At 37.2% G+C, this 27,963-nt stretch overlaps 2 protein-coding genes across 2 annotated transcripts; one reads left to right on the plus strand and one right to left on the minus strand.

Moving 5' to 3' along the window:
• Nucleotides 1-6,743: 6,743 nt before the first annotated feature.
• Nucleotides 6,744-19,706, plus strand: LOC111407863 (heat shock 70 kDa protein 17). The gene is made up of 14 exons (XM_023037555.1): nt 6,744-7,720; nt 8,272-8,504; nt 9,336-9,495; nt 9,810-10,055; nt 10,127-10,263; nt 10,361-10,697; nt 10,807-10,968; nt 16,071-16,142; nt 16,278-16,378; nt 16,461-16,530; nt 18,525-18,581; nt 18,716-18,777; nt 18,955-19,027; nt 19,164-19,706. The coding sequence occupies exons 1-14, from the start codon at nt 6,941-6,943 to the stop codon at nt 19,362-19,364; spliced, it is 2,691 nt and encodes an 896-aa protein (XP_022893323.1). The 5' UTR covers nt 6,744-6,940; the 3' UTR covers nt 19,365-19,706.
• A 1,085-nt stretch (nt 19,707-20,791) lies between these two features.
• LOC111407864 lies at nt 20,792-27,953 on the minus strand. Its single transcript, XM_023037556.1, has 5 exons — nt 27,860-27,953; nt 27,473-27,636; nt 26,427-26,483; nt 24,829-24,904; nt 20,792-23,493 (listed from the first exon to the last, which is right to left on the minus strand). The coding sequence occupies exons 1-5, from the start codon at nt 27,921-27,923 to the stop codon at nt 21,491-21,493; spliced, it is 2,364 nt and encodes a 787-aa protein (XP_022893324.1). The 5' UTR covers nt 27,924-27,953; the 3' UTR covers nt 20,792-21,490.
• Between the last annotated feature and the right edge of the window lie 10 nt (nt 27,954-27,963).

Below are 27,963 nucleotides of genomic sequence, written 5' to 3' on the forward strand. Positions count from 1 at the left end.
ATTTGTAATGATAAAGACTTTGATAATGTACTATTGATATTTTTTGCTAGATTATGTGTTGATGTTTTGCACTATTGATGTATGTTTTTGGTGGTTTGACTTACATTGATATTATCTATTGATCTATCATATTGGTACAATGTTGTAGCTATTCATGACTCTTTATCTTTTATGTTTACTTATATTACTGTTTCCCGTGCTTTTACACTGGGTATGTGAGTTGTGATTTCAGGAAATAGGTTGAAAGATGACAAGGCAACAATGAGTTGAGTCAGTGTATTGGACTGTCATCATAGTTCATGCTACTGTAATTTGGTTTTGTCACAGAATGTCAAAGAGGGAGTTTGTTAGATTTCGTGTTGGCTATTCTGTGAACAAAAGGGTAAAATTGCAAAAGTTCAAAAGTTTGGGGTCAATTTGTCAATAGTTAAAGGTTAGGGGTCATTGTGTACATGCGTAAAAAATGAGGGACTTAGTTGTAATTTTGACAAAGTGTGCTAGGGTTCGAGCTATGAAGTAGGGCAAGATATGTCGTTGAAGTTTCGCTAGCTGCTCGCCAAGTGGTCGCTCGAGCAACAAAAATAGAAAGGTCGTCGCTCACTTCTCGCCCCCACTTTGCTCGAGCAAAACAGCGTCGTTCACTTTTCGCTCGAGCGACAGTGTTACCCATAAAACCCTATTTTCCTTTTTTCGACATTTTATCCCGACCAAAATATCCAAATACACGGCACATAAGTAAAATTGCGCCGATTTTCAGTTGTGCTCTCAAGGGATTGAAATTGAAGAAAACTCTCTACACTTTGATTTTCTTATTCAACCCCATATTTGATTTGAGCAATTACATAAAAAAAAAATATCAAATCAACATTCACCAAACACCACAACATAACCTTCTAGAGCTTTTGTTGATTCTTGGAGATCAAGGAAGGAGATCGGAGTCCCGATCATTAGAGAACAGGCAGTTCTTTTGAATCCACCGGAGATAGATAAAATTAAGAGTCGAGAATTGGTGTAGCATGCAGTCCAGGAGGGCTAGGTGCCGGGAGTTGGTGCAGGATTATNGGCAACAATGAGTTGAGTCAGTGTATTGGACTGTCATCATAGTTCATGCTACTGTAATTTGGTTTTGTCACAGAATGTCAAAGGGGGAGTTTGTTAGATTTCGTGTTGGCTATTCTGTGAACAAAAGGATAAAATTGCAAAAGTTCAAAAGTTTGGGGTCAATTTGTCAATAGTTAAAGGTTAGGGGTCATTGTGTACATGGGTAAAAAATGAGGGACTTAGTTGTAATTTTGACAAAGTGTGCTAGGGTTCGAGCTATGAAGTAGGGCAAGATATGTCGTTGAAGTTTCGCTAGCTGCTCGCCAAGTGGTCGCTCGAGCAACAAAAATAGAAAGGTCGTCGCTCACTTCTCGCCCCCACTTTGCTCGAGCAAAACAGCGTCTTTCACTTTTCGCTCGAGCGACAGTGTTACCCATAAAACCCTATTTTCCTTTTTTCGACATTTTATCCCGACCAAAATATCCAAATACACGGCACATAAGTAAAATTGCGTCGATTTTCAGTTGTGCTCTCAAGGGATTGAAATTGAAGAAAACTCTCTACACTTTGATTTTTTTATTCAACCCCATATTTGATTTGAGCAATTACATAAAAAAAAATATCAAATCAACATTCACCAAACACCACAACATAACCTTCTAGAGCTTTTGTTGATTCTTGGAGATCAAGGAAGGAGATCGGAGTCCCGATCATTAGAGAACATGCAGTTCTTTTGAATCCACAGGAGATAGATAAAATTAAGAGTCGAGAATTGGTGTAGCATGCAGTCCAGGAGGGCTAGGTGCCGGGAGTTGGTGCAGGATTATGCGTTCCAGGAAGGCTTGAGGAAATTATGATCAAGATGTCAGAAAAATCAGTGTAGGTTGAGTCTGGCTGATTGTAAGTTTCATTTTCGTTTATAGTGGATTCCTACTGGCTTGGGCCCAGAGTTTTACCCACATTGGGGTTTCTCCGTCATCAAACAATTGTATTATTTATCTTTCTGCAATTAACTTAAGACCGGTATTCAAACATAGGATAGTAAAGCATGTGAACTGACGTGGACAAATTAATGTTTGTGATGTGTTGCAATTATTAATTGATTGAAAAAGAAAATTTCGCATAAACACATATTCACCCCCCTCTAGGTGTTGATTGGGTCGAACAACGATATTTCAGGTTTGAAATAGAGAAAGGAAATGACTAAATCTGTCATTTCATCTTTTTAAATTCATTTCGGTAAGACGAAATTTCGTTTCCATTTCGTGAACATAAATAGCATGTTTTGTGAATATAATATGCATAATATCAATTTAATTTTCCAATAAGGCGATACACCCGTGTTACAAATATCTACAAATAAGTTGATTCTAGATTAGACACGTTTGACAGTTGGTGCTTTTCTATCACAGATGTGAAGAATTCAACAACGTTTCTGGGATTAGTCATGTTTAACAAATAATGCTATTCCATCACATATATGAAGAATTTACGTTGTTTTAATAAATTTTTAGGTGCATTTTCCATATACATAATGGATTTTAAATCCAAAGTATTTACTGATTTTTTGACACTATAATCATAATAGGTTTCAAAACTTGTGGTGGCATAGATACACATATATATTAAGGCATCATCGCTCATGAAGTTAAAGCCTTCTCTAGGTGGTTCTTGAAGTTCATCCTTTTGTCCTAGGATTCTTCCACATGTAAATTTCCCGTTCTCAAAATAAAGCTACATATCTAACTTTTTCTATTCATGAATTAGTTAAATAAGTTCAATGAGAACTCAAGAGGGATAAATTGAATACAATAGGATAATTTGACCGAACACTACATTAGATATGAATCTTAATTTAAGATGTAAAGGTGATCAATAGGTAAAATTATTCTGCCATAATATTTGTTCATTATTTAAGATCTAAATCACTCTTTGTATGCATCCACATATTTTCAAATAGTTCAATAAAAAATCACAACATCGAATCTTTGTTTATTTTCGATCAAATTAAAGTTAGGAATAATTGAACCTATTGTTAAATAGTAGTCCTCGTCGGAATGATATTCGAACTCTCAATTTCACTTTATTACTTGTTACGATCCGTACACTTGTAGTTATACTTCTAAGCAATACTTATTTTTGATAGCTTAATGGTGTCTATTAATGAATTAGTTAAATAAGTTCAATGAGAACTCAAGAGGGATAAATTGAATACAATAGAATAATTCGATCGAACATTACATTAGATATGAATCTTGATTTAAGATGTAAAGGTGATCGATAGATAAAATTATTCTGCCATAATATTTGTTCTTTATTTAAGATATAAATCACTCTTTGTATGCATCCACATATTTTCAAATAGTTCAATAAAAAATCACAACATCGAATCTTTGTTTATTTTCGATCAAATTAAAGTTAGGAATAATTGAACCTATTGTTAAATAGTAGTCCTCGTCGGAATGATATTCGAACTCTCAATTTCACTTTATTACTTGTTACGATCCGTACACTTGTAGTTATACTTCTAAGCAATACTTATTTTTGATAGCTTAATGGTGTCTATTAATGAATTAGTTAAATAAGTTCAATGAGAACTCAAGAGGGATAAATTGAATACAATAGAATAATTCGATCGAACATTACATTAGATATGAATCTTGATTTAAGATGTAAAGGTGATCGATAGATAAAATTATTCTGCCATAATATTTGTTCTTTATTTAAGATATAAATCACTCTTTGTATGCATCCACATATTTTCAAATAGTTCAATAAAAAATACAACGTCGAATCTTTGTTTATTTTCGATCAAATTAAAGTTAGGAATAATTGAACCTATTGTTAAATAGTAGTCCTCGTCGGAATGATATTCGAACTCTCAATTTCACTTTATTACTTATTATGAGCCGTACACTTGCAGAATACAAAATAGACACCATTAAGCTATCAAAAATAAGTATTGCTTAGAAGTATAACTACAAGGGCAAAAGGCTATTAAATATGTGGACATTAACAAATAGGCAAATTAGGCTAATTTAATTATCATAGCCTGGGTTACTCACGAGCAATTTGGAATTTGGAAAATAAGTAAATTATATCAAACCTTAACATTAAGTGCATAGTGGAATTCCAAATTCATAAATTTATATAAGTTAAGCATCCGATGCATACTACAGTCCTAACTACAAATCCATTTATTTATGTTGTCATGAAATTACAATTTCATTATAGAGAAACAACTTAGGCACTTGCTCTTCCATTGTGTATTTTCACCTTCACAGAATTCTTAACTTCTTCTTCATCAATTAGGCAGCATCGTGCTTTGAACAAGCAAGATAAATCTTCGCCACTTTATTAGAACTTGATACATCACTCGTTTCACCTGCTTCAACCCATTCTCAAAATTCGCAGTTCACGCTGCAAGTATTGAATAGTCTACCTTGGTCTTTCGTTCTTTTCTCCACCTTGAAGCACTTTGCAAAGACATGCTTAAACCATGGACAGGGGCGTCTGCTCGGGCATCCCGCAAAACAAAGCCCCGTCCTTGAGCCTACAACTATGGCAAACTCCATTGTGCTTTCCTCTCATGGTAATATGGGATTCAACCACAAAAATCAACTGTCAATATGATGAAAAAACTACTAACATAAATACATAACAGATTTTGTCGAAAAATGGTTTTCCATTCTATGATATTCAGTTTCCACCAAACAAGAACATGTGTACAATGACATTTCTTAGAATAAAATTATATACTTTCCATCTTATACCTCTATTCATTGCATGACATTCAAACGAAAGCCGTATAGAAATTGTAATCTACCTTCACTTCAACAAATGAAATTGTTTAAGGACAAAATTATATACAAATCCAATAGATTGGAAATATCTTACATAGATTCATACCTAATTTTTCTGCAAATCCTGTGGGCGAAGATGGGTGGTTGCGGCTTTGACACAATAAGCAATGTTACGCCTCTCACTAAACCGCTTCGACACGACAGATCCACTCCTCCACGAGGCTCCACGTGTTAGTATGAAGTGGTTCCGAAGCGATATCAACCTCGCCCAAACTCCAACTTGACACACTATAATGCACATGCATCACAAACTAAATCTCGCGACCGAAGCATCCCCCTAAAACTGAAACGTTGGGCACTCCAAGGTGCTCCCTTAAGATATGCCTTCGCCGTCGATTTTAGAAGTCTATCTGTGCCAGGATCCTCTATGGAGGTGACATCTCCATGGACCTAGTTCATGTGACATCAATTTTATGTCAACTCAACTCATGAGAATTAATTACCCGCTCACTTTAGACACGACTGATTGACGCATACGAGTGGATGTCTCACACCATCAGATGCATACACGTGTTCCACATCCAACGATGCTCCTCATCTATAAATATACAAGGTTTTGTAAGAGACAAAAGTAATGAAATTCATACTAGACTTATCTCTTCACACTTAAAAGAGATTTATTCTCCTCCTCACTCTCTTGCACGATTCGAGCATTGTTTCGATCACCGATCACTGACTTGATCGTCAGAGTATATGTGGTCGCCGCCACCCAAGCTAGTTTCGGCCGTGTGCTTGTGACCGTTTGTTATTGTGGGCAGGGAAGACTACATGGAGTGCTATCGGTTGATCACGTGGAGAGTCCAACTCGCGAGGTCAACAAGCAACAAGTGAACTTCTCAAAAAATTGTGTTCTACATTTTGGAGAACATGGATTCCGTCGTGGTCAACGGTGTCTCTATTGCAGTTGGAGAAGATGGGTAAAGTTGCGAAGTAGAGAGGATTCGAGAGTTTGCTGGAAAAGGGGAGAAATTTTTCGATCAATTTTAGGTGAATCGGGTTCAGACGGTGGGGTGAAACGAGTTTAAATTATTGGGTCGATTTTGATTAAATGAAAATGAATTTAAAATTCAAAACAAGAATAAAGCTTGCGTCAACGTCATCCTGTCAAAGCAAGTGTCAACGATTTTTAGTAGCGTAGTGGAATTATAATCTTAATAGCAAATTAGTTGGAGAAAGCCATGTTGTCCGAAGAAAATTGTCCACAATCGATCCTCACAAAGTACATGGCCCCGCATGAATTAAATAATGTCCAACTCCTGATGTGTATGTGTTCGGTCATCCAAAATGTTAATGATTATGTTCGTGTAGCACGATCCAATTCAATTTAGGAAGTGCTACATGTACATAATTATCTATATAATAGTGTCCATAATTACATGTGCCACTGGATCTAACATTTAATTCAAATCTCACACTTTCATACCAACAATCGAATGATTGCCACATCACATTATGGACAACATTCTATGCAATAATTATGTACATATAGACATTTCCATTTAGTTTTGCTTTAAGTAACGGAAGTTTCATAGAATTTTTCGCCAGTTGTTAAGTGTTAATACTGCATTAGTCTGTTTTAATCTATATTTTTCCATAGTCAAATTCAAAAAAGTCACCTCTCTTCAAGTGAAAATTTTCAAGAATAAAACTGGAAGAACAGGGAAAAAACAAGGTTCACAAAATAGTCTGATTTGGCGTGATTTGATTGAGTGTTTTCGTGTAAATTTTTTCCAACTTCCAATGTTAAACTATCAAGTATTGTCTATTAATGAAAATTTGTCATCGTCCCTGAGTAGCTGGGTTGATTTTTCAGCACCTATGGCTTTTTTCTAGCAAGTTACACACAACATGAACTCGCTAGAACACTCAAACACCGTAAAAACAACACACCAGGCGACTCACATTCTTCCACGTGTTCTTTCTTCCACTTGTCTTCCATCTATTCGTTTAAACATTCCATCTCGACTCCCTCTAGTCGCATATAATTTCCCATTTCCGCTCAATTGCACATACTGAGGCTGCCATCTGGTTCAAAAATGGCGAAACCGAATACCCTATTTCGGTTCGGGATATTCCTATCCCTTTTCCTGCTAAATGCAGTTCAATCTCAATCAGCAGTGGCGAGTATAGATCTGGGATCAGAATGGCTGAAAGTCGCCGTGGTCAACTTGAAACCGGGTCAGGCCCCGATTTCGATCGCGATCAACGAAATGTCGAAACGGAAAACTCCTTCTCTCGTTGCTTTTCATGCCAATTCGCGATTAATTGGCGAGGAATCACTTGGTCTTCTTGCGCGTTACCCCAACAAAGTCTATTCCCACCTCCCAATTTTACTCGCGAAACCCTTTAATCACACACAGAAGTTTCTCCGGTCGCATTATCTTAGTTACGACGTTTCCCCGGACGAGACCCGGGACGTTGCTGTGTATAGAACTGAGGGGCAGGGGGGAGAATTTAATAACTTTACGGCCGAGGAGATGTTGGCGATGATATTGAAGTATGCGATGAAACTCGCGGAGAATCACGCGAGGAGTAGTGTTAAGGACGTGGTGATCACGGTGCCACCTTACATGGGGGTGGCTGAGAGGAGGGGGCTGTTAACGGCCGCAGACTTGGCTGGGATCAATGTGCTGGCGTTAGTCAATGAGCATTCGGGGGCAGCCTTGCAGTATGGGATTGATAAGGATTTTTCCAATGGTTCCAGGCATGTGATTTTCTATGACATGGGGGCATGCAGTACTTATGCTGCCTTGGTTTATTTCTCGGCTTACAACTCTAAACAGTTTGGAAAGACCATTTCCGTTAATCAATTCCAGGTGAGTTCAGTTTTTTATTCAAATTTCATACTTCTAATTGAAAACTTGAAGTAGCATCTTTTTTGTTGAGCATTCTTTATGTTTTCTATTTAATAAATTATAGCTAACATGAACTGCCCTGAAACTATATTGATCTACTATAAATTCATGTTGATATTCGTGTATGGTTTTACCAATTTACTTCGAGGATGACACAAACTTGAATAATTTTGGCCTTTTTTAGCACCCTTGAAATAACAGGGATTGACAAGGGAAAGATGGATCTTGAAAATACTCTGTCAGTCTTAATTACTTCTGTGTTTAAAAAAATAATATTTACTTGGGAAAAAATTGAGCTTGCATTTCACCTAAATTGCTGGCCAAGGTAATATTAGTCCAGTCTTATTTCCGTTTAAAATGAATGTAGCTAACCCAAAACCCGTCTCAGATTCAATGTGCTACAGCTTTTTTAAGAAAGAAAGGAACAATAATTTGAAGTGTAAACCAAAAATGGTTTTCAGATTGTATCTAACTGTCATTGTAGATGTTTTACATTCTGAAAGTTGTTCCAGGTGAAAGATGTTAGATGGGACGCAGAACTTGGAGGTCAAAATATGGAACTGCTGTTGGTGGAATACTTTGCAGATGAGTTCAACAAACAGCTTGGAAATGGGGTTGACATCAGAAACAATGCGAAGGCAATGGCCAAATTGAAGAAACAGGTTAAGCGTACCAAAGAAATTCTTAGCGCCAACACAATGGCCCCAATCTCTGTTGAATCTCTGTATGATGACCGTGACTTTAGGCAAGTACAAGCAAAATTTCAAATTTCACAGTTCTACTCTGATTTTCCTAATTTCCTATCCTAACTGCTTAGGTGGATTGCTTTCTAATGAAAGCATGCTCTTCATATTTTTTTTCACCATTTATGTGCAGACATTTATATTATAGTCTTGAACTAGAATAGCCAGTGGTAGAAATCTAAGTATCTAACCAAATTACTGGAAAAGTGACAAAGTTGAATGTAATCCTTTGCTGATTCGATACCTAGCTAGAAGTTAGTATAGCTGCCTATTCCTGCTAGCACTTACTTTTGTATTTTAAACTTGAACTTCTGAGTATGATGATGATTGGTTTTTTGCTTGTAGTAAATTTTGATAACAAATTCCTATCTGCAAAAGGCATTTATTTCTATTGCTGTTCATATGCCTATTATGTGGGGTCAGTTGTGTGATATTTCTTTGTTTAATGGTATTTTAGGGAAATTAAACTACGTACTAGCCTATGTTAGCTTTTATGGCCCAACTTATGTTTCGATGGTTATATGGTTGTTTTTTTTTTAAAATTTGACATTCGGACAAATTCTTAACAGAATTAAGAATGCACCTTTACTTTCAATGTAATTTAGATGTTTTTCTCTATCTTAGATCCTAAATACAACAATCCGCTGTTTTGATTGACTCTATGTGACCCAATAAGAGGAGAGCAACGTTCAGTTATTGTATGTCCGTGATTCTAGGCTGAGATTTGCATAACTTATTGGTCCCATTTGCCCCCATCACTATTTTGTGATGGATGTAATAAGTGATATTGCTTGTCAGCATGTTGAGGCTTCACCCTTATTTGATATTCTCAGGAGCACAATATCTCGTGAGAAATTTGAAGAGCTTTGTGAAGATCTGTGGGAAAAAGCTGTCGTCCCAGTAAAAGAAGTTTTAAAGCATTCAGGTTTGAAAGCTGATGACTTATATGCAGTGGAGTTGATTGGAGGTGCCACCAGGGTACCAAAATTGCAGGTCCTTCTTCGTCTCTCTTTTAGGCATATGAACATAAGAAAATAATATCATTCTGTTATTTTCATGGGGTAGAGTTTCAATTAACATTGAAAAGTGAAAATTTTGTCAAACCTGACTTAGTTTTCAATGGTTTGAACATTGACACAATGTTTAATGATGTTGTTGGTTTCCCTTAAGCATTCTTATGATAGACTTCATGGATTCCAACAACCATATGTTGCTTTCTCTTAGACTAAAGAGTAAGCATGCTACCGACTGCTATCATCAAGAGCTAGGCTATCATTTTAAATGAACTTGGCATCTTCCTTCTACAGGCTAAGCTTCTGGAACTTCTAGGAAGGAAGGATCTGGATAAACATTTGGATGCAGATGAAGCAATTGTTCTGGGTGCTTCATTACATGCTGCAAATTTAAGTGATGGAATAAAATTAAATCGTAAGTTGGGAATGATTGATGGTTCTACTTACGGATTTGTGATTGAGTTAGATGGTCCCAATCTTTCGAAAGATGAAAATCCTAGACAGTTGATTGTGCCTAGAATGAAAAAGTTACCGAGCAAGGTAAATTTTTTGGTTATTGCAAATTCCATCTCTCAACATGTGCTATATTAACCAGTTTGACTGTGCTTCAGATGTTCAGGTCCATTATTCACAACAAAGATTTTGAAGTTTCACTTGCATATGAGAGTGAAGATTTTATGCCACCTGGTGCATCTTCACTTACATTTGCACAGTATACTGTCTTGGGTCTTACAGATGCTAGTGATAAGTAAGGACTATGTTAATTAAAAATTTGATATCATTTTTCAATTGGTGCACTCTTTTTTGCATCTGAGACTTATCTTGATGCCCCTTTCTTTTTGTAGGTACTCATTACGGAATCTTTCCTCGCCGATTAAGGCCAATTTGCACTTTTCCCTTAGTAGAAGCGGTATATTTTCTTTGGATCGAGCTGATGCTATTGTTGAGATTACTGAATGGATAGAAGTTCCACGAAAGAATCTGACAGCCGACAACACAACCTCTGCTTCTGCCAACAGTACAGAAGCTGCTACGAACAGTACTTCGGAAGAAAGCAGCGACAAATTGGAGATGAATGATAGTACGAGTAATACATCAGATTCCAGTGTAACTGATTCTTCCACTGTGGATCTTGGCATGGAAAAGAAACTGAAAAAGAGGACTTTTCGACTTCCACTTGAGGTACTCAAAACTTCACAGAACAATGATTGTCTTTATCATCTTCGTTTATAATGTTAGTTATTGCTATTGATATTGATATTTTGAGACTTGACTTGTACGTTTCATGTAGATTGTTGAGAAGACGACAGGGCCAGGAATGCCTCTTTCAAAAGAATCATTTGCTGAGGCTAAACGTAAATTAGAAGCATTAGATGAGAAGGATGCCGAAAGGAGGAGAACATCGGAATTGAAGAATAATTTGGAAGAATACATATATTCTACTAAAGAAAAGGTATAAAATTTTGTGTACTTCTGGACTTTTGCAGACTTGTTGGATTTTATGCGCAATATTAAAGAGATGAAAAATGGAAATCAACACAAGAATTTTACGTGGTTCGGCGATGTGCCTACGTCCATGAGAGCAAAGCGGAGATTTCTTTATTCAATTATAAAAATAGGGTTACAAAATATTATTTATACTAACTCTAACCTGGGCCCATAAAAGATTTTAAAGCCCGTACAGAAAATACCCCTGTACTGTACCGCGGGGGCGTTGCCCCCGCACCTCCAACCCATTCAGCGTCCCTAACAACCAGACAGTGAATTAAACCCGCGCAAGGCCGATGCCGTCGCTCCGCTCCGTTTCGTTCGATGCGCTCCGCTCCGCTCCACGCCGGCATCGGCCCATTTGATCCAGAGCCTGTGTTCCACTCTATATGAGCCACATGCACAACAATCTCCACCTTGGCGAATATTCACCCCTTAAGAGAAAAAAACATAACCTGGAAAAAACCACACCATCTAAGACCAATGGGTTGGGACACATCCTCTCTAACAGCTAGAGATGTTAATCAAGTTCAAGCAATGCTTGAACTTATCCATTGTAATTGGCTTTGTCATCATGTCTGCTGCATTCTCTGAGGTATGTACCTTCTCTAACAACAGCTCTCCTGAAGTAACCAACTCTCTTATCTTATTAAATCTCACATCAATATGCTTGGTTCTTGCATGATAAATCTGATTCTTAGCTAAAAAGATGGCGCTCTCACAGTACAACTTTATTCCATCTTGCTTGATCCCAAGTTCCCTGACAAGCCCTTTCAACCACAATAATTCCTTGGCTGCCTTAGTTGCCGTCATGTACTCTGCTTCAGTTGTAGATAATGCCACAAGTGATTGCACCATTGACCTCCAATATATGGGCCCACCTGCGAGTGTGAAAACATAACCTGTATGGGACCTTCTGTCATCCAAATCTCCTGCATAATCTGCATCTACATATCCTTGAACTGAAATATCACCATGTTGTCTCTCAAACATGATCCCGCACTCCATTGTACCTTTCAAGTACTTGAAAATCCACTTTACAGCTCTCCAATGCTCTCTACCAGGATTAGCCATATACTTACTAACCACACTGACTGCATGTGCTAAATCTGGTCTGGTACACACCATTGCATACATCAAACATCCAACTGCGTTGGCATAAGGTACCTTTGACATCTCTGCAACATCTTCTTCACTCTTTGGGCACTGATTATTAGACAATCCGAAGTGATTTGCAAGTGGTGTGGCAACTGATTTTGCATCTGACATGCTAAACCTCTCTAACACTTTCTTCAAATAGTTTTTCTGAGACACCCATAATTTTCTGGCTTTTCTATCTCTGTTGATCTCCATGCCAAGAATTTTCTTAGCCGGTCCCAAGTCTTTCATATCAAACTTACTGCTCAACAAAGATTTCAATTTGTCTACCTCATCCATGTTCTTGGCAGCAATTAACATGTCGTCTACATACAACATCAAGAAAATATATGAGTTATCCTCAAGAACTCTGTAGTATACGCAACAATCATATTCACAACGACTGTAGCCAATCTGAATCATATGAGAGTCGAACTTCTTGTACCATTGCCGTGGAGACTGCTTAAGTCCGTATAAAGACTTCTTTAGTTTACACACAAGATTCTCTGTTCCTGGTTCCATAAACCCTTCTGGCTGCTCCATGAAAATCTGTTCCTCCAAATCACCGTGAAGGAAAGCAGTCTTCACATCTAGCTGCTCTAATTTCAAATCAAAATTAGCTATCATTGCCAAAACAATCCTGATGGAAGTGTGTCTGACGACTGGAGAGAAAATTTCATCATAATCTACTCCCTTCCTCTGTGAGTATCCCTTTGCTACTAATCGAGCCTTGTATCTTTCTCCTTCCTTTTCTGACATTGCTTCTTTCTTTCTATACACCCACTTACACCCTATCTGTTTCTTCCCCTCTGGAAGCTCCACCAAATTCCAAGTATCATTTTTATGCAGTGACTCAATTTCCTTCGTCATAGCCTCTATCCATTTACCTTTCTCCTGACTACCAATGGCATCCTGAAAAGTTATAGGATCGCTATTGCTGGTAATGAGTGCATAAGAAATCGAATCCTCAAATCCATACTTTGTTGGTGGTTTGGTAGTGCGACGTGGTCTATCTAAGGCAACACTATGATACTGCTCCACCTCTAACCCAGAACTATCTGCTCTCTGAGCATTAATTTCTCTGTTTACATTGTCTAGCTCTACTTGCACCACTTGGCTCTTACCTCTGCCCTCGTCTAAATTTAACTTCTCTTTATCTGTAGAAGCTTTAAGCATGAATGCTTCATCAAATACTGCATCCCTATTTATCACCATCTTCCTTGCTTCTGGATCCTAAAACTTGTATCCCTTTACACCTTTAACATAGCCCAGAAAAATACATTTTCTTGATTTTGGATCAAGTTTGGATCGCTGATCACTAGATACATGCACATACACCGGACAACCAAATACTCTCAATTCAGAATAATCAACTTCATTTTCTGTCCAAACTTCCTCTGCAACTTTTCCATCTAGTGCTGCTCGTGGTGATCTGTTTATGACATAACATGCCATGTTCACTGCTTCTGCCCAAAAACTCTTCGAGAGCCCTACATTCAGCCTCAAACATCTTGCCCGTTCTGCAATTGTTCTGTTCATCCTTTCCGCAACACCATTCTGTTGCGGTGTCTTGCGAACTGTATAGTGCCGCTGAATACCATGCTCCTCACAATCTCAGAAACCGTGAATCTGTATACTCTGTATCGTTATCTGTCCTCAGATACTTCATTTTTCTGCCCATCTGGTTCTCTACTTCTGCTTTCCATAATTTGAACTTGGCAAAGGCTTCAGACTTGTGCTTCATGAAATATACCCAAACTTTTCTAGAGAAGTCATCAATGAAAGTAATAAAATACTGAGATCCACCTTTGGACAACTCCCTCACTGGTCCCAAAACATCTGAGTGCACGTAATTAAGAATTCCCTCTGTCTTGTGCTTTCCCATCTTGAACTGTACTTTGGACTGTTTTCCAAGTACACAGAACTTGCAGAAATTCAGCTTGCATGATTTTACCCCCTTCAACAAATTCCTCTTGTGAAGTTCAACCATGCCACGTTCTCCTATATGCCCCAGTCGCATATGCCATAGAAGAGTGTCATCTGACTCAGATTCTGCTCTAGCAACTCCACCTACAACTGTATCCCCAAATACTTTGTAGATATTCCCTACTAATTTCTGACCCTTCATCACAATCATAGCCCCTCTTCACTGTTAGAGCCCCACACTCTGACTTATAAGAGTAACCATTTGTGTCTAAAGTGCCTAAAGAAATTAGATTTTTTTTTCAACTCAGGTACATGCCTAACATTTTCCAAGGTCCTTATTACACCATCGAACATTTTAAATTTTATGGACCCCATTCCAATGACCTTACATGATGAATCATTACCCATCAGAACAGATCCAAAATTTCCAGAACGATATGAATGAAACCAATCCCGGTGAGGACACAAGTGATATGAACAGGCTGAATCAAGTACCAAACAGTCATTTAATTTTACAGAATTACCTGCAGACACTGATAACATATCTCCATCTCCAGAATCCGAGTCTCCTTCTGCAACACTAGCTGAGTTTGAGGACCCATCACCTTTCCTTTCATCATTCTGCTTCTTATTAGGAGTCTCTCTTAAAGTGGCCTATCTGATGGCATTTGTAGCACTTTACTTTTTTCTTATTTTGATTTCTAGATTTTGATCTTGTGTTCCCTCTAAAAGAAACACCTCTGTCCTTCCTTCTCCCAGGATCCTGGTAGCCCTTTACGATCAACCCTTCACCCTGTGAAGTTTCACCAGTACGCAGTTTTCGCTGGTTGTAGGCTAACAGGGTTGATGTGACTTTCTCCAATTCGAGAGTCTCTTTACCCCACGTCAACGTGGTCACCAGATGGTCGTACGAAGGAGGCAGTGAACACAATAAAATCATTGCCTTGTCTTCATCATCAAACTTGATTTCAAGTTGCAATAGATCGCTGATGATTTGATTGAACACATTGGTGTGTTGAATCAGATCCGTACCCTCCAACATCTTCAGCCCATACAGTCGCTGCTTTAGATGCAGCTTGTTCGTGAGAGACTTCGACATATAACGACTCTTCAATTTCTCCCAAACCTCTGCCGGAGACTCAACGTCCATTACGTGATACATGATTTCGTCCGCCAAACAAAGCCGAATTGTACCAACTGCTCGCGCCTCGAGCTCTTCCCAATCGGCATCTGACGTACCCTCTGGTTTCTTCCCAGATAGTGCCTTCATCATCCCTTGCTGCGCCAACAAATCCTTCACCCTTCACTGCCATAATCCGAAGTTCCCAGATCCGTCAAACTTCATCACATCAAATTTTGCAATCGAAGAACTCGCCATGTGAACCTGGCTCTGATACCAGTTGTTCGATTTTATGCGCAATATTAAAGAGATGAAAAACGAAAATCAACACAAGAATTTTACGTGGTTCGACGATGTGCCTACGTCCACGAGAGCGAAGCGGAAATTTCTTTATTCAATTATAAAAATAGGGTTACAATATATTATTTATACTAACCCTAACCTGGGCCCATAAAAGACTTTAAGGCCCGTTCCGTTCGATGCGCTCGGCTCCTCTCACTCCGCTCCGCGCCGGCATCGGCCCATTTGATCCAGGGCCTGTGTTTCACTCTATATGAGCCACATGCACAACAAGACTGTACTTGGCTTTCTGTCATATTTTACCTACATATTTCTCACAATGCAATTTTGTTGGTAGATTAGGTTTTAGGACAGTCCCATTGAGTTTTTTTTACTTCTCTCTTGATTTTTGTGATAATTTCACTTCCCGCAAAAGATATCATGAATTGATAACGTAAATGTGCATATACATATACTACTAGTTTACATGATTTCCCATTTTCATTTATTATTTTTAGTTTGAAGTGCTGGACATAGGTTTACTGCTCTTTTTAAAATTGGGATGCTAATAACCTCTTTATTCTTTTCTTGGTTCATGGCATCAGCTTGAATCTGAGGAATTTGAGAAAATATCTTCAGACCAAGAGCGCCAATCCTTTATCGAGAAGCTCAATGAGGTCTGTTATCACTCTCTCTCTCTCTCCCCTCTATGCCCCCCCAAAAAACGCATTCTGGTCTTGCATGGCATTTATGGCCACACTGCTTGGTTACGTGTCTTGTATAGAATAAAGAAACATTATTTATTTTATCAGGTGCAAGAATGGTTGTACACTGATGGTGAAGATGCTTCAGCCAATGAATTTCAAGAGCGCCTAAATACTTTGAAAGCTATTGGTGACCCCATATTCTTTAGGTCTGACCTATAATCAGTTGAAATAGCTTAATAAATCTGTTCCTGGCTAGAGAAGTTGCTAACATTAAGTTGCTTGATGTAGGTACAATGAGCTTACTGCACGGCCAGTTGCATCTGAACATGCTAGGAGATACCTTGGGGAGGTGCAACAGGTGATCTTTTTCTGATCTATGGTTATTGTAGTTATTATTGAATAAGGATTGTTTAAGTAGCAGGGAAGTTATTCTTGAAATGTTTTTGGGTTAAAAGTGAGGGAAACAAAAATGAAAATAATTTTCCTGCATGGGTATGCTTGGTTGAAAGTTGAAAGAAAATTTGTAATTGAATATTGAAGGCAAAAAAGTGGGTGGTCAAAATTTTCCTGCAAAACTGAATATTGCAGCGATGCAGAAAGTTTTTCCTGTGGAGTGTGTTTTTTTTTTCTTATATAAAAAAAAAAAAAAAAAAAATATATATATATATATATATATATATATATATATATATATATATATATTGTAGAACATGTATTAGTAACAACAGAAAACAACACATTGATGTCTATCAGTGGTGGTAGATTTGGAAGTGGGTACCAGATGAATGTATAAGATATAGAATATTTATTGACATGACCAGTTGAAAACTTTGATTCCCACTTTGATTTGTACATGTGTTCGAAAGAAATTTTCTAGGATCCGAATAAGTATTATGTTGGCATTCATCGTTTAAAACTCCATATAAGGCATGCCTTTAAGCTTCCTCCACCACTTGAAACATATTATGTTGATGTAGACCACATGGTGGGTGTAAACTTTTAATAACCTATTCTTCCCCTGTTTGAGCTCCATTATAATTAGTTTTTGGGGAAAATATATTTTGTAATAGTGATTTTTTGAAGAATGTGTGGTTAAAAAAGCAGAAAAAGTTTTGGGTTTCCATGTAATATTATTTTATTGGAGAATGTGATTGAAAATGAGAGAGAAAAGTGCATTTTGGAATTAATGGAGCCCAAACAATGGCTCTATCTTTAATAATATCTGACTGTGCATGTATATTATGTAGAATGTTTCATGATTCCAAGTTAGGAATGGTTGGACTTGAGTGAAGGGTCATCACAAAAAAAGTTAAAATTAAATATAAGCAATGCTAGAACCCTTGGAGGAAGTCCTTGGAGATTTCACTGCAGAAAAGATGAAGCTACTGACTGTAGCTGCTAGTAATTATTAAATTTTGTAGCTTTTTTCTTTATTTATTCGATTTTCTACCTAATAAAGAAAGAGCGAATAAAATTGGGATCCTGGTTTTTCTTACTTAAAGCCTATAAGTTTTAAAAGTTGAGGAAGGACCAAGGGGATTGAACTACTACTCCTCTGATAGTTATAATGTTTCCAAGGTTTTTGAGAATAGACAATGAAGTCCAAGAAAGAAAAAGGCAAGCAAATGTGGTGTAGTTGTACAGCTAGCTGTTTTTAATATTCCCCTTTTTTTCTTAAAATAACCAGCAGAGGACTTCTTCATATGAGATTCTGTAAAAGACAAAGGCGATTGGATAGGATCATAATTTTGTAGATATTGTTATAAAATCCATCTCAAAATAAACGATATAAGAAAAGATTAATCTGGTCTTACATGACATTCCATAATGGCCTAAACAATCCTTTACCTGTCAAGGCAATGTCTATCAAGTGTTGGTCCTTGTGCTTGGTGTATGTTTGTCAAATTCTGGACTTGAAAAATTATATTAAGGTAATCAATGTTTATCAAATTCTTCAAGAAAAGCAGTGCGACAAAATTTAGAGCAATGACCTAGTATGCTCAGCCTGTGTGCCTGAGGATTGTCAAACATAATATTAGCTTCTTTTTTTTCCCCCTCTTATTGATAAGTAGTTAATTACCTATATTCATTAAGATTGATACAGATGGCCTGCAAAGACACACACAAAAATATAGGTTTTTACTCGACTTAAAGGCCTTTATCATTTAAATGATTGAAGGCGTGTGGTTTATGTCATATGATGTTTATGTCATTGAGGCACAAATATTATTGTTTCCATGGTTCTGTTTTGAGGTTTTATATGGTCTATTTTGCTCAAGTTTGCTAAATGCTCCTTTTATTTTTGAAATGACCTGTCTGTTGACTTTTCTTTTCTGCCCGTAATCTCTTCAGATTATACACGGATGGGAAAAGGACAAACCTTGGCTTCCAAAAGAGAAAATAGATGAGGTGATTTAACCTTCTTATCTTACTAAGCATCCTTATATTCATTCTGTGAAAATATATGTTGGAAAAATAGATTGCTATGTTATATTCATGAATTGGTAAGTTTGAAGTGCACGTAAACTTTTTGGTTTTTCCAGGTCAAACGTGAGGCTGAAAAGTTGAAGAATTGGTTGAATGAGAAGGAGGCGGAGCAGCAGAAGTGAGTTTTCCTTTTATTCTTTTACCTTTTCGGTCTTTATTCAGGTTTATTGCTGTATCAGGTTAGAAATACATCGTATTCATAGATCTTTTCATTGAATGTCCTTCATCCGTAATTTGTACTATTGAAGTGTGTGCAAATTTCTCGACAATGATGAGTTAGAAATACTTTAAACAGGATTTCTGGATTTAATACCCCAGCTTTCAAGTCTGAAGAAGTATATACAAAAGTTTTTGACCTTCAAGACAAGGTAATGCACCTATATTTATTTTTTCTTCGTTATCTTCATTGGGAAAACACGATTCCGTGAGAAAACACGATTGTAAATTTGCAGTTCCGATTTTTTTATATTGCTATTTTATTATGGTTAATGTTTATTTGTCTAGGTTGCAAAAATCAATAGGATTCCTAAGCCAAAGCCAAAAGTTGAGAAGCCTGTAAAGACTGAAGATGAGACCGCTGCTGATAAATCAGATGACACGGGTGCGTCTTCTGGACAGACAACTCAAAAAGATCAAAAAGCCGGAGAAGCAGAGAATTCTGCAACTGACAAAACAGATGAATCCGACGTTCATGATGAGTTGTGAAAACCATGTAGCGACTTGTAGATTCAAATCTGACAGTCTGCCTTGTGCTAGAAGTATGTAACAGCAATATAAAAAGTAGAAAGAGAGCTAGAAATTAAACATGAGTCGAGCCTCGTTTCTCTTGCCATCGTTGGTAAAATAGATCATTTTTCGCTGCAGGCCAAAAGATACTGTTATGGGTATTTTTGTTACTTAATACACTGTAATATTTAACCCACCCTGAACTGTGGGTGCACATTCATGAGCCTTTTTTGTCAGCTAAAAGAATTTTGGTTGGTCTGTACCTAAGCTACACTTCTGATGTTTGAATGATAACTGGATTGAAATCTTGAAGGTTTCCAATTTCGTGATTTAACAACGAATATAGCTGATAATGTTATTTTACAATTTACAACGTTTGAGATTGAAGGTCGAAACTTTCTTGATTTGAGGGCAAATGACCTTAAGGGGGCAAAACAGTTTGGATTTTTATAATAGCTGCATGGATAAACAGATCAAAGAAGCCTGTATTAGATGGTTACTTAGAAAGTTGCTGCATTAGCTTCAGCCACCGAAATAATTGAAATTACTTAATATTTCTCGTCAAAATTTTGGAAATCTTGGCTATTAGATATTGTGATGCCATGCCGATTGCTCAAACAAGCATGAAATGTGGTCCATGCAATTGAAAAGTAAACCAAATCAGTTTACTTTCCCCGTAAACACGACCAGTAACACAGGATAAAAATATAACCAAAATGATGCAGCCAGACATCCTAACCGGGTGCTAGCAAGACCGCTGAAGGCAAGAGGCTGTAACGAAGGGATTTTCTTCTTGGAAACTTTTTTTAAGTCATATCGACAATTCTCTTTGCCACAATCTCCTGTACATTCAATAATTGACTCTTTATCCAATGTGTACTCGAAGGGTAGCAGACGTCGATTCCCCCGAAAAAAAAAATAAAAAAAATTGACTCCTTAATAGCATTTAGTGCCAACATTTTTCTCTTACACTTAATGGACCAAAAAAGAAATAATCGATTTACACGCATACATCAATAATAAAGATTGATTTAAATCCTTTCTAAGCTCGTTGAAGTCAATGAATTACCAAAAGCTTAACACCAACGGTTTTCATGGCAAGGAACATTGACCGACTTCAATATTTGGAACAACAGCATCGATACCAATTGCAAGCAGAAAATTTGTCATACAATCAAAATGAGAATCATATCAAGATTTTACAATCCAAGATACGCAGATGAGATCTTTTGTTTATTTTCTTTTTAATTCTTTATGTTGAAATTAAGTGTTTCTTAACCCCGACTACAATTTCATATACGGTCAAGTTGGAAGTTCTCCGTGCAACGAAGAACATATATGAGACCTGGATCCAAACAGATACTAGAACAGATCAAAACATATCCATGAGAAATCTAACATCTTAGTTCAAGCAAGCAACAAATAATCAAGAAAGCATACCAGCTTTAAGTTCATATACACGCACACGCAGCAAATAAGGCATTGTGTTACCTCAAATCCTGTAAATTTGGCTACTGTGACATTTAAATATTCAGCAAATGAGAACTATTTCTACAACATTACAAGTCACCCCTTAAAAACCAGGCTGCACACTTGCACAACTATCCTTCTCTACAGCAAACCTCGTAATTCGCACAATAGCCTACTCTACAACATACCCCCATTATTCTTTCGATGAATAAGATTTTTTTCTTTCTCAATACTCTACACAAGATTAGAGGATGAACTCAAATGAGAAAAGATGGAAACCTGTACATTTCACCTTTACGGTTAAGTTTATTCTCCGATGTTCACAGGAGAGCGTCAAAATAAAGCTCTCCCAGATGCAGGTGTAAGTCATTAATCCTTTCATGAACTTCCGACACGACAAACAGTTATTTAATATTTTACTGAAATAAACAGAATGTAACCCCTTCCTCATAAGAGGGAGGGGGGAGGGAAAGAAGATAGGGACCTTCGGTTATACTAATGATAACGAAAGTAGAGACCAAAGCCTGTACAAATGCAAAGCTTTTATGAGCTCTTCCTTGCTAACCCCCCACTAATTCGGGATTTATTGGTCCACTGCTTCCACCATGAACATTGAACCCAGTAACAGGCATAGATCATTGAGCAAAATTTAGTAATAACTTCCTCTGATGCTCGTTAGCGTGTGGAAGACTAGCACGGAGAAGTTCCACAGGCATTTCCCTGCTTACAGCTAATGCAGCCTCTGAACCAGTTACCTCTGTGTTTGGCTGGGTTTGAGAGAACGTCGATTGCACTACACTGTCACATTTACTCACACAATATTTCACGAGGAGACCAAAAAAAGCATCAAATGAAGCCTGCCAAAGTGCAGGGTTCGGCATGCTAAAAGTACTATTGATCTGAGGATCTGTTAGTAAGTGAGTTGCTCTTTCTAAAACAGATTTCAAGATGACTGAGGCACCATCTCCTGCAGAACTCCCAAGAGGACGAAGAGGTGGTTGTTCTGAGGAACAAACTACAGCAGCCAAACAAGCACTAAGTGAGTTGAGATCCATACTGCTGATAGACAGAGACACGGTTTTAGCTAGACCATTAATTGTCTCGGTCGCTCCTGGATCAGAGGGAAGGCCCCCAAAAAGATATCTTAAATGACGAAAGATGGCCATGCAAACTATTCGGGCAAGCTCGCTACCAGGTAAAAGAAGCTGAAGAAACCTCGAGATAAGTTTCCAACTTTTCAAAATAGAGACTATTCGTAGAAAGACAATATCATCCTTGGGAGCCAGCCCCACAGTGTTGCCATTTTTTCCAAGTGGGTCAACAAGCTGAAGAGAGGCTGCTAATCCTTCTAACAAAATATGCCGCTTCTGTCGAAGCTGACTGCCACCATCTTGGGATTGAGTGAATTGTAGGGTTCGGTCAATATCATCTACATCTAGAAGAAGACAAAGGCCATCCTCAATTGTAACCCTAGCTGCAAGCATCGGTTCCTGCTCTAAAGGCTTTTCATATATTTTTTGTTCAGCACTTCCATTGCCATAAGCAGAGGGAGGAGAGTCAACTTCAAGAAGTGGACGGAGCCTGCGGATAGAAGAAAATGAAATCCTCCCATGAGCATCAACATGGAGATGTGGCTGGGATTCAGCACCATGACGCGAGCGGGAAGATTGGTCCCTCAGGTGAGATGGACAGAAACGAAACTTTGACCTCGTTTCTATTGATTTCTTTGCAAGACGAGCTTGGTGATAATAATCATCTATATATGGGTCATTGCCATGGGCTACAGCTTGCTGAATTTTGAGAATGTTCTCTATTTCTTCAGCTGTCATGTACTTGGACCTAAACTGAAGCAAATTACTATTACTCCTCTGGATACTAGCGTCAGAACCTTGGCGAGAGAATCGTACACTATTTCCACCTTTTGTTGCTGATTTTGACTTTGACTCTCTTTTATCAGCTAATCCGTATTTACTCAAATGTGATGGTAAAGGGAAGCTATTAAATTGTTGAGATCGTACTGCTGGAAAATGGGCTAAAGACGGCTGAAGTGAAGGACGCAGTCTCTGCCGCTGTGGGGTCATTAGCAGTGGCGACAACAACGCATTCTGATATTGATGCTGCAAGATATTGTTCAAGAGGTTAGAATGGTCCCCATGAAGGAGGCCAGCATCGCTAGTCCAGTTGTTCTGTAGCCTTCTGTTAAGAGAGAGGTTAGGTGAGGTTAAGTTTGAAGTATTTGCATTATAATGCAATCCACGAGGCAAGCCAGTATGAAGAGTTGAATTAGATAGAGAGTTGTTTGGAGCGGAGAAGGATGACTGAGTTCCCCTAGAGAGAGATTGCAAATTAAGATGATGCAAATTATTCAAAGGTTGTTGAGAACCCGGTGGAGGAAAGGAAGTGAAAGATGACTGTGGCAATAAAATAGGCTCACTAGCATAGTGCTGGAACTGTTGTTGCTGCTGGTCAGGGTACGAAGATGTTCTGTGTAACTGTCTTAATTCTGAAAGATGAACTGAAGAGAGATGTGGGTGGGATGACCACCTCTTGCTTTCTTGATAATATTCTGAATCAGATATATGCTGATTAAGCCAATCAGGAAAATTCATCTCTTGTGGCCATTCAGTGGCAGATGAACCTGAAACAACTTCTTGTTAACCACAGAACCAACAAAAAGATGATATTATAAAATGGAAAAAAAAAAAAGGAATTTTGATTTCAAATTTCCCGACCTCATAATAGCTAATGTATCAAGTACCATTTATCAATTACAGTCGACTTAGCCACTTAGATAGTGAACAAAAGGCAAAGGGATAACAAACAGGATGAACTAAATATCAAAACAGACATCAACAATAGGAGAATCACCCTTCAAGTGGAGCACACACAAAGGGCAAACACTAAGTACCACATGCAGTGCAGGCATGCCATTATACCTAATTATTCAGCAACAGGTAAAAATATTCTAGCATGTCAAGGTCTACCTTAAATGAAACTGAAAGAGATTAAACACTGGAAAGAGAACCATATCATAAGCAAATCAAAGAAAAATAATCAATGAAGTGCAAAAACACTAGCTAATATTCAAATTAATGCAACCTTAAAGACTAGACCAAAAATCATAAGACAAACATGTTTGCTTTGTTTAACAGAGAGTTGTACCCACATGTTCATAGATGCGTTTGTCTATCTCCCATGGGTAAATAATATGATTTGCTGTTTCGAGTTTCAACTCATTAAGAGCTAAGTTCCTTAAAAAATCTTTAGTAAAACTTCTCTTTTACAACACGATGTCCCTCTTCTACTATTTTAGGATTTCCTTATCTATTTGGCATTCTATTTGTTTATTTATTTTTCACTTTATTTTCCATCAATATGCTTTCATTCAATCCCAGTTAATTCACAAAAAAGGAAGTATAAAGAAATATATAGTATCCATAAAAGGAAGCCTAGAACAAGATTTGAAGTATCCTCACAGGCCACAGCATCTAGTAATATGCAATTATTTACAAATGACAAGGGAACAAAAGGATAAAACATAACAGCAAAAGAAAGCACTAACTGATTTCATAAATGATTTTCTTCAAAGTAAATACCTAATCAATCGGCCAAAACTTCACATGACACGTGGTAAAGAGCATTGGCAACAAAATTAATAAAGCAAAAGTTGCTTGGAGTTCAGTGAGAAGGCTCAACCTTCTCCATTTCACACCAAGGTTTTTCCTTTCATGGTACATTAATAAATTTTATCACTTGCTCAAAATTTTTAGCTTTAGATACAAATATAAGCTGGAAATAGGATATTTGCAAAATGAGGAAACCATTTCCAACACTCCAGAGAGGGACTCTTTAATGCAAATTACATGTGAAAAAACAAGGACCAAGAGGACTGAATGTAAATAAGTAAAATGAAAAAGCCGCACATAAAACGAAAAATTATAATTCTGCAACAATAGACAAATAAATAACTCACTTTCCCTCGAAAAAGAACCAGATCCTCGATCACCAATAACTCCAGGATGTCTTGGTCCACTGACAACTTTGTTCAGCTGTAGAAATAGAAAAATATCTATCAGAAGTATAGACATGACAAACCTTAGCCCCATTTGGCCCCATTTTGTGTAAATGAAAATGGGTGGAATAGTGCTTTTTTGAAAAATGAGTGGTTGAATAAGAATGAAAAGTTTTTTATTTACGTGTAATATTATTTTATGAAAGATTGTGTGGTTGAAAATCGAAGAGAAAAATGAAATATAATGAAATGAAAATTAATGGGAGCAAACGGCGCTTTAATCTCATATATCAGAGAGAGAGAGAACCAACAATAATTCTTAAATAATAAATAGTGTGTGCCCTTCATATTACAGTGCAATCTACAACAATTCTAACAATAAAATTTATGTGAGAAACATGATTTATTGATCATCATACAAGAAAATATACATCATCAGAATGCATACTCTTAAAATATAAGAAAAACAAGCTTAACTATAAAATAATGAATATGTCACATCTCTCAACCAAGAACATGTGAAGATAAAGGAGACTCCTTAAACTCGACTTAGAAACCCATAAAGAAGTTGAAATCTTCAAACAGCATTGTTTTTCTTCAAAAAAAGGTCTGCTCTTTTCTTTCCAAACGAAATATCACCCAACTCTACAATTTTAAGAAAGTAACCCATATTTCCCATGCCAAAACTAATAGGTTTTCTCAATATATATCTCCCTGTACCAATAGAAACCCATTCAAAAAGGCTTTTCTTAACAAGCTGATAACAAAAATCTAGCAACATCAATGTGTAAGAACGAGTGGTCCATACTTTCTGTTGCCTTCCAACAGACCGAATGCCAAAAGCAGAAAGTGATAAATGAGGATTCCTTTGAACTAAATAAAAGAGCATTAATCCTCCAGTGGCCAACACATCATCAGACCACTTACAGAAGACTTTAGCTAGACAGATCCTACAGCATGCAGTATTTGGTCTGGTTATATGTCCATATGTTTAATTCATCAAACATCCAAATTTTTGGATTCACGGACACAACTAAATACAATTTCTAACCTATCTTCTTTGTTTCTAATATTAAATGATGCCTGACACAATCAAAATCATTTGAAATGCACATCGATACCAGTTACGAAACAAAACATCCATTTCTCACACATAATTTATGTTCACTACAATTTATTGGATAAGTACACCATATCCTTGTCCAAGCAACGATTGTCAGATGATGGCACTTCATGCATTCTAGAACAGTTGAACTACCATTGGGAACCCAAGCATGCTTCTAACTTTTATTTCTACCCATGATATACTCTACATTATCTTGATCAATACTCCTGTTCAGTAGATGAATTTAAAGTGAAATAGTGTAAAGAAATAGCAGAGAACATGCTGGATACCATCAACATTAGAAGTTATGTATTAACAGCCCAGTCAAAGAAGAATACTCCAAGAGAAAAATTGTAGTATTATACAGGAATTGACTTTTAAAGTAATATGCGACTTTAGAAGACCAGAAACTAACACTTGTGGCTAGCAATATTATTAATTCCAAGCACCTGACCTTAGCAAATGTAGTAGCCAGATCATCTATGTCAGACAAAGATCCTAAAGCCAATCCCTGAAGAGAGACAATGCAATTTAATTACTGTGCACTAACTTCTCATTGCTCATAAAAGAAAACTGAGCAATTAAAAAAAACTACATTACAGAAAATCGACGGACAAGGTAATATTACAATGCATAAAGATACAAGAAGATAAAAATCAACCAAATTTACAGAAGTCAACAGTGAAGGATTATTATCATCCTTGCATGAATTGTAACAGCAATCGATTCAATTAATTTGGAAATGTAGCCTCGCAGGGGAACAGTCAAAAACAAGTCATGCATTACTGTTCCCTGCATTAACAAGATAAAACCAAAATGATAGTGAAATGGTTATAATCAATTATACTTTCATAACACAGTGTTGGTGAGGGACAGGAAGGGCATTTCAGGAAACAATTTTCTGTAATCCATCAAGTGGGCTCAAACGAATAATGGAGAAAAATAACAAATTTACCAGTGCTATTTCAGGAACATTTTGAGAAATGAGAAATGAAAGTGCACAGCTAGTGAAACTGGAAAGATAAAGTATACTTTTGACAGTTTGTTAGGGACAAAAACTAAAAATTTTAATCAGCATTTCCGGATCATTTTGTCCAAACGTATTCTCAATATTCCTTTTCATTACTTGACAGACAACATTTTGAACATGTAATACAACATTCTCAAAAGGATTTCTGCAAGAATTATTAAGAGAAGGCTCTCATTCGCTCTTTACTTGTAAATTACCTAAACTTTGTTCAAATGTATCTCGAACAAGTTATATAAATCATTCCCGAAACTTTCCGAAGTAGATTCTAACAGTCCAATAGTTACTGTAGCATGCACAAAATGAACATAAACAGGAAGAAACGACAAGCATTCCTGAGTTATTCTCTGTTAGGTTCAAGACCCGTTTGTCAAGAGACAGAACTTTTTACTTCTTCCTTTTTCACTAGCAAAAAAATGATTGTGAAAGGCTAACGCCTACTTAAAAAAGTCTAAAGTCTGTATGCATATCACCTCATCTTTATCAAACAAATGATACTCGTGCAAGTCATCCTCGCCGCCAAACCCACTGCCAATTGCAAGGGCACTCTCTTCTTCCTCCAAACCACCCAGCTCCACTTCATCCACTATATCTTTCCCAAAAAATGCATACTGCGATGCATCGAATAGCTCGCTATCTGTATCATCCAATTAAAGGCCAACTTAGAACTCACATAATATCGTAAATCTTAATAATATATATATATCAGCGCACTAAAACCTCATTTATTTTTTTCAAAATTAAGTCTGAAACCAAAAAAAGTTCCCATTTCTTTTTCAGATAGAGATCAAAACTGATAAATTAAAAAAAGAGAAAAAAAAAAACAACGAGTGAAGGAAGCTTGAAATAGAGCTACGAACCAGAAATCGTGCTGCTGGGGGCGTGGGAGAAATCCTTGAGACCTTTCCCATCAGATCTCTCCATAACGACAGGATAGCCTAAAAACCGGGGGGGGGGGGGCAAC

This window comes from Olea europaea, chromosome 13 (genome assembly GCF_002742605.1).
Source record: "Olea europaea var. sylvestris chromosome 13, O_europaea_v1, whole genome shotgun sequence".
Taxonomy (NCBI): Eukaryota; Viridiplantae; Streptophyta; class Magnoliopsida; order Lamiales; family Oleaceae; genus Olea; species Olea europaea.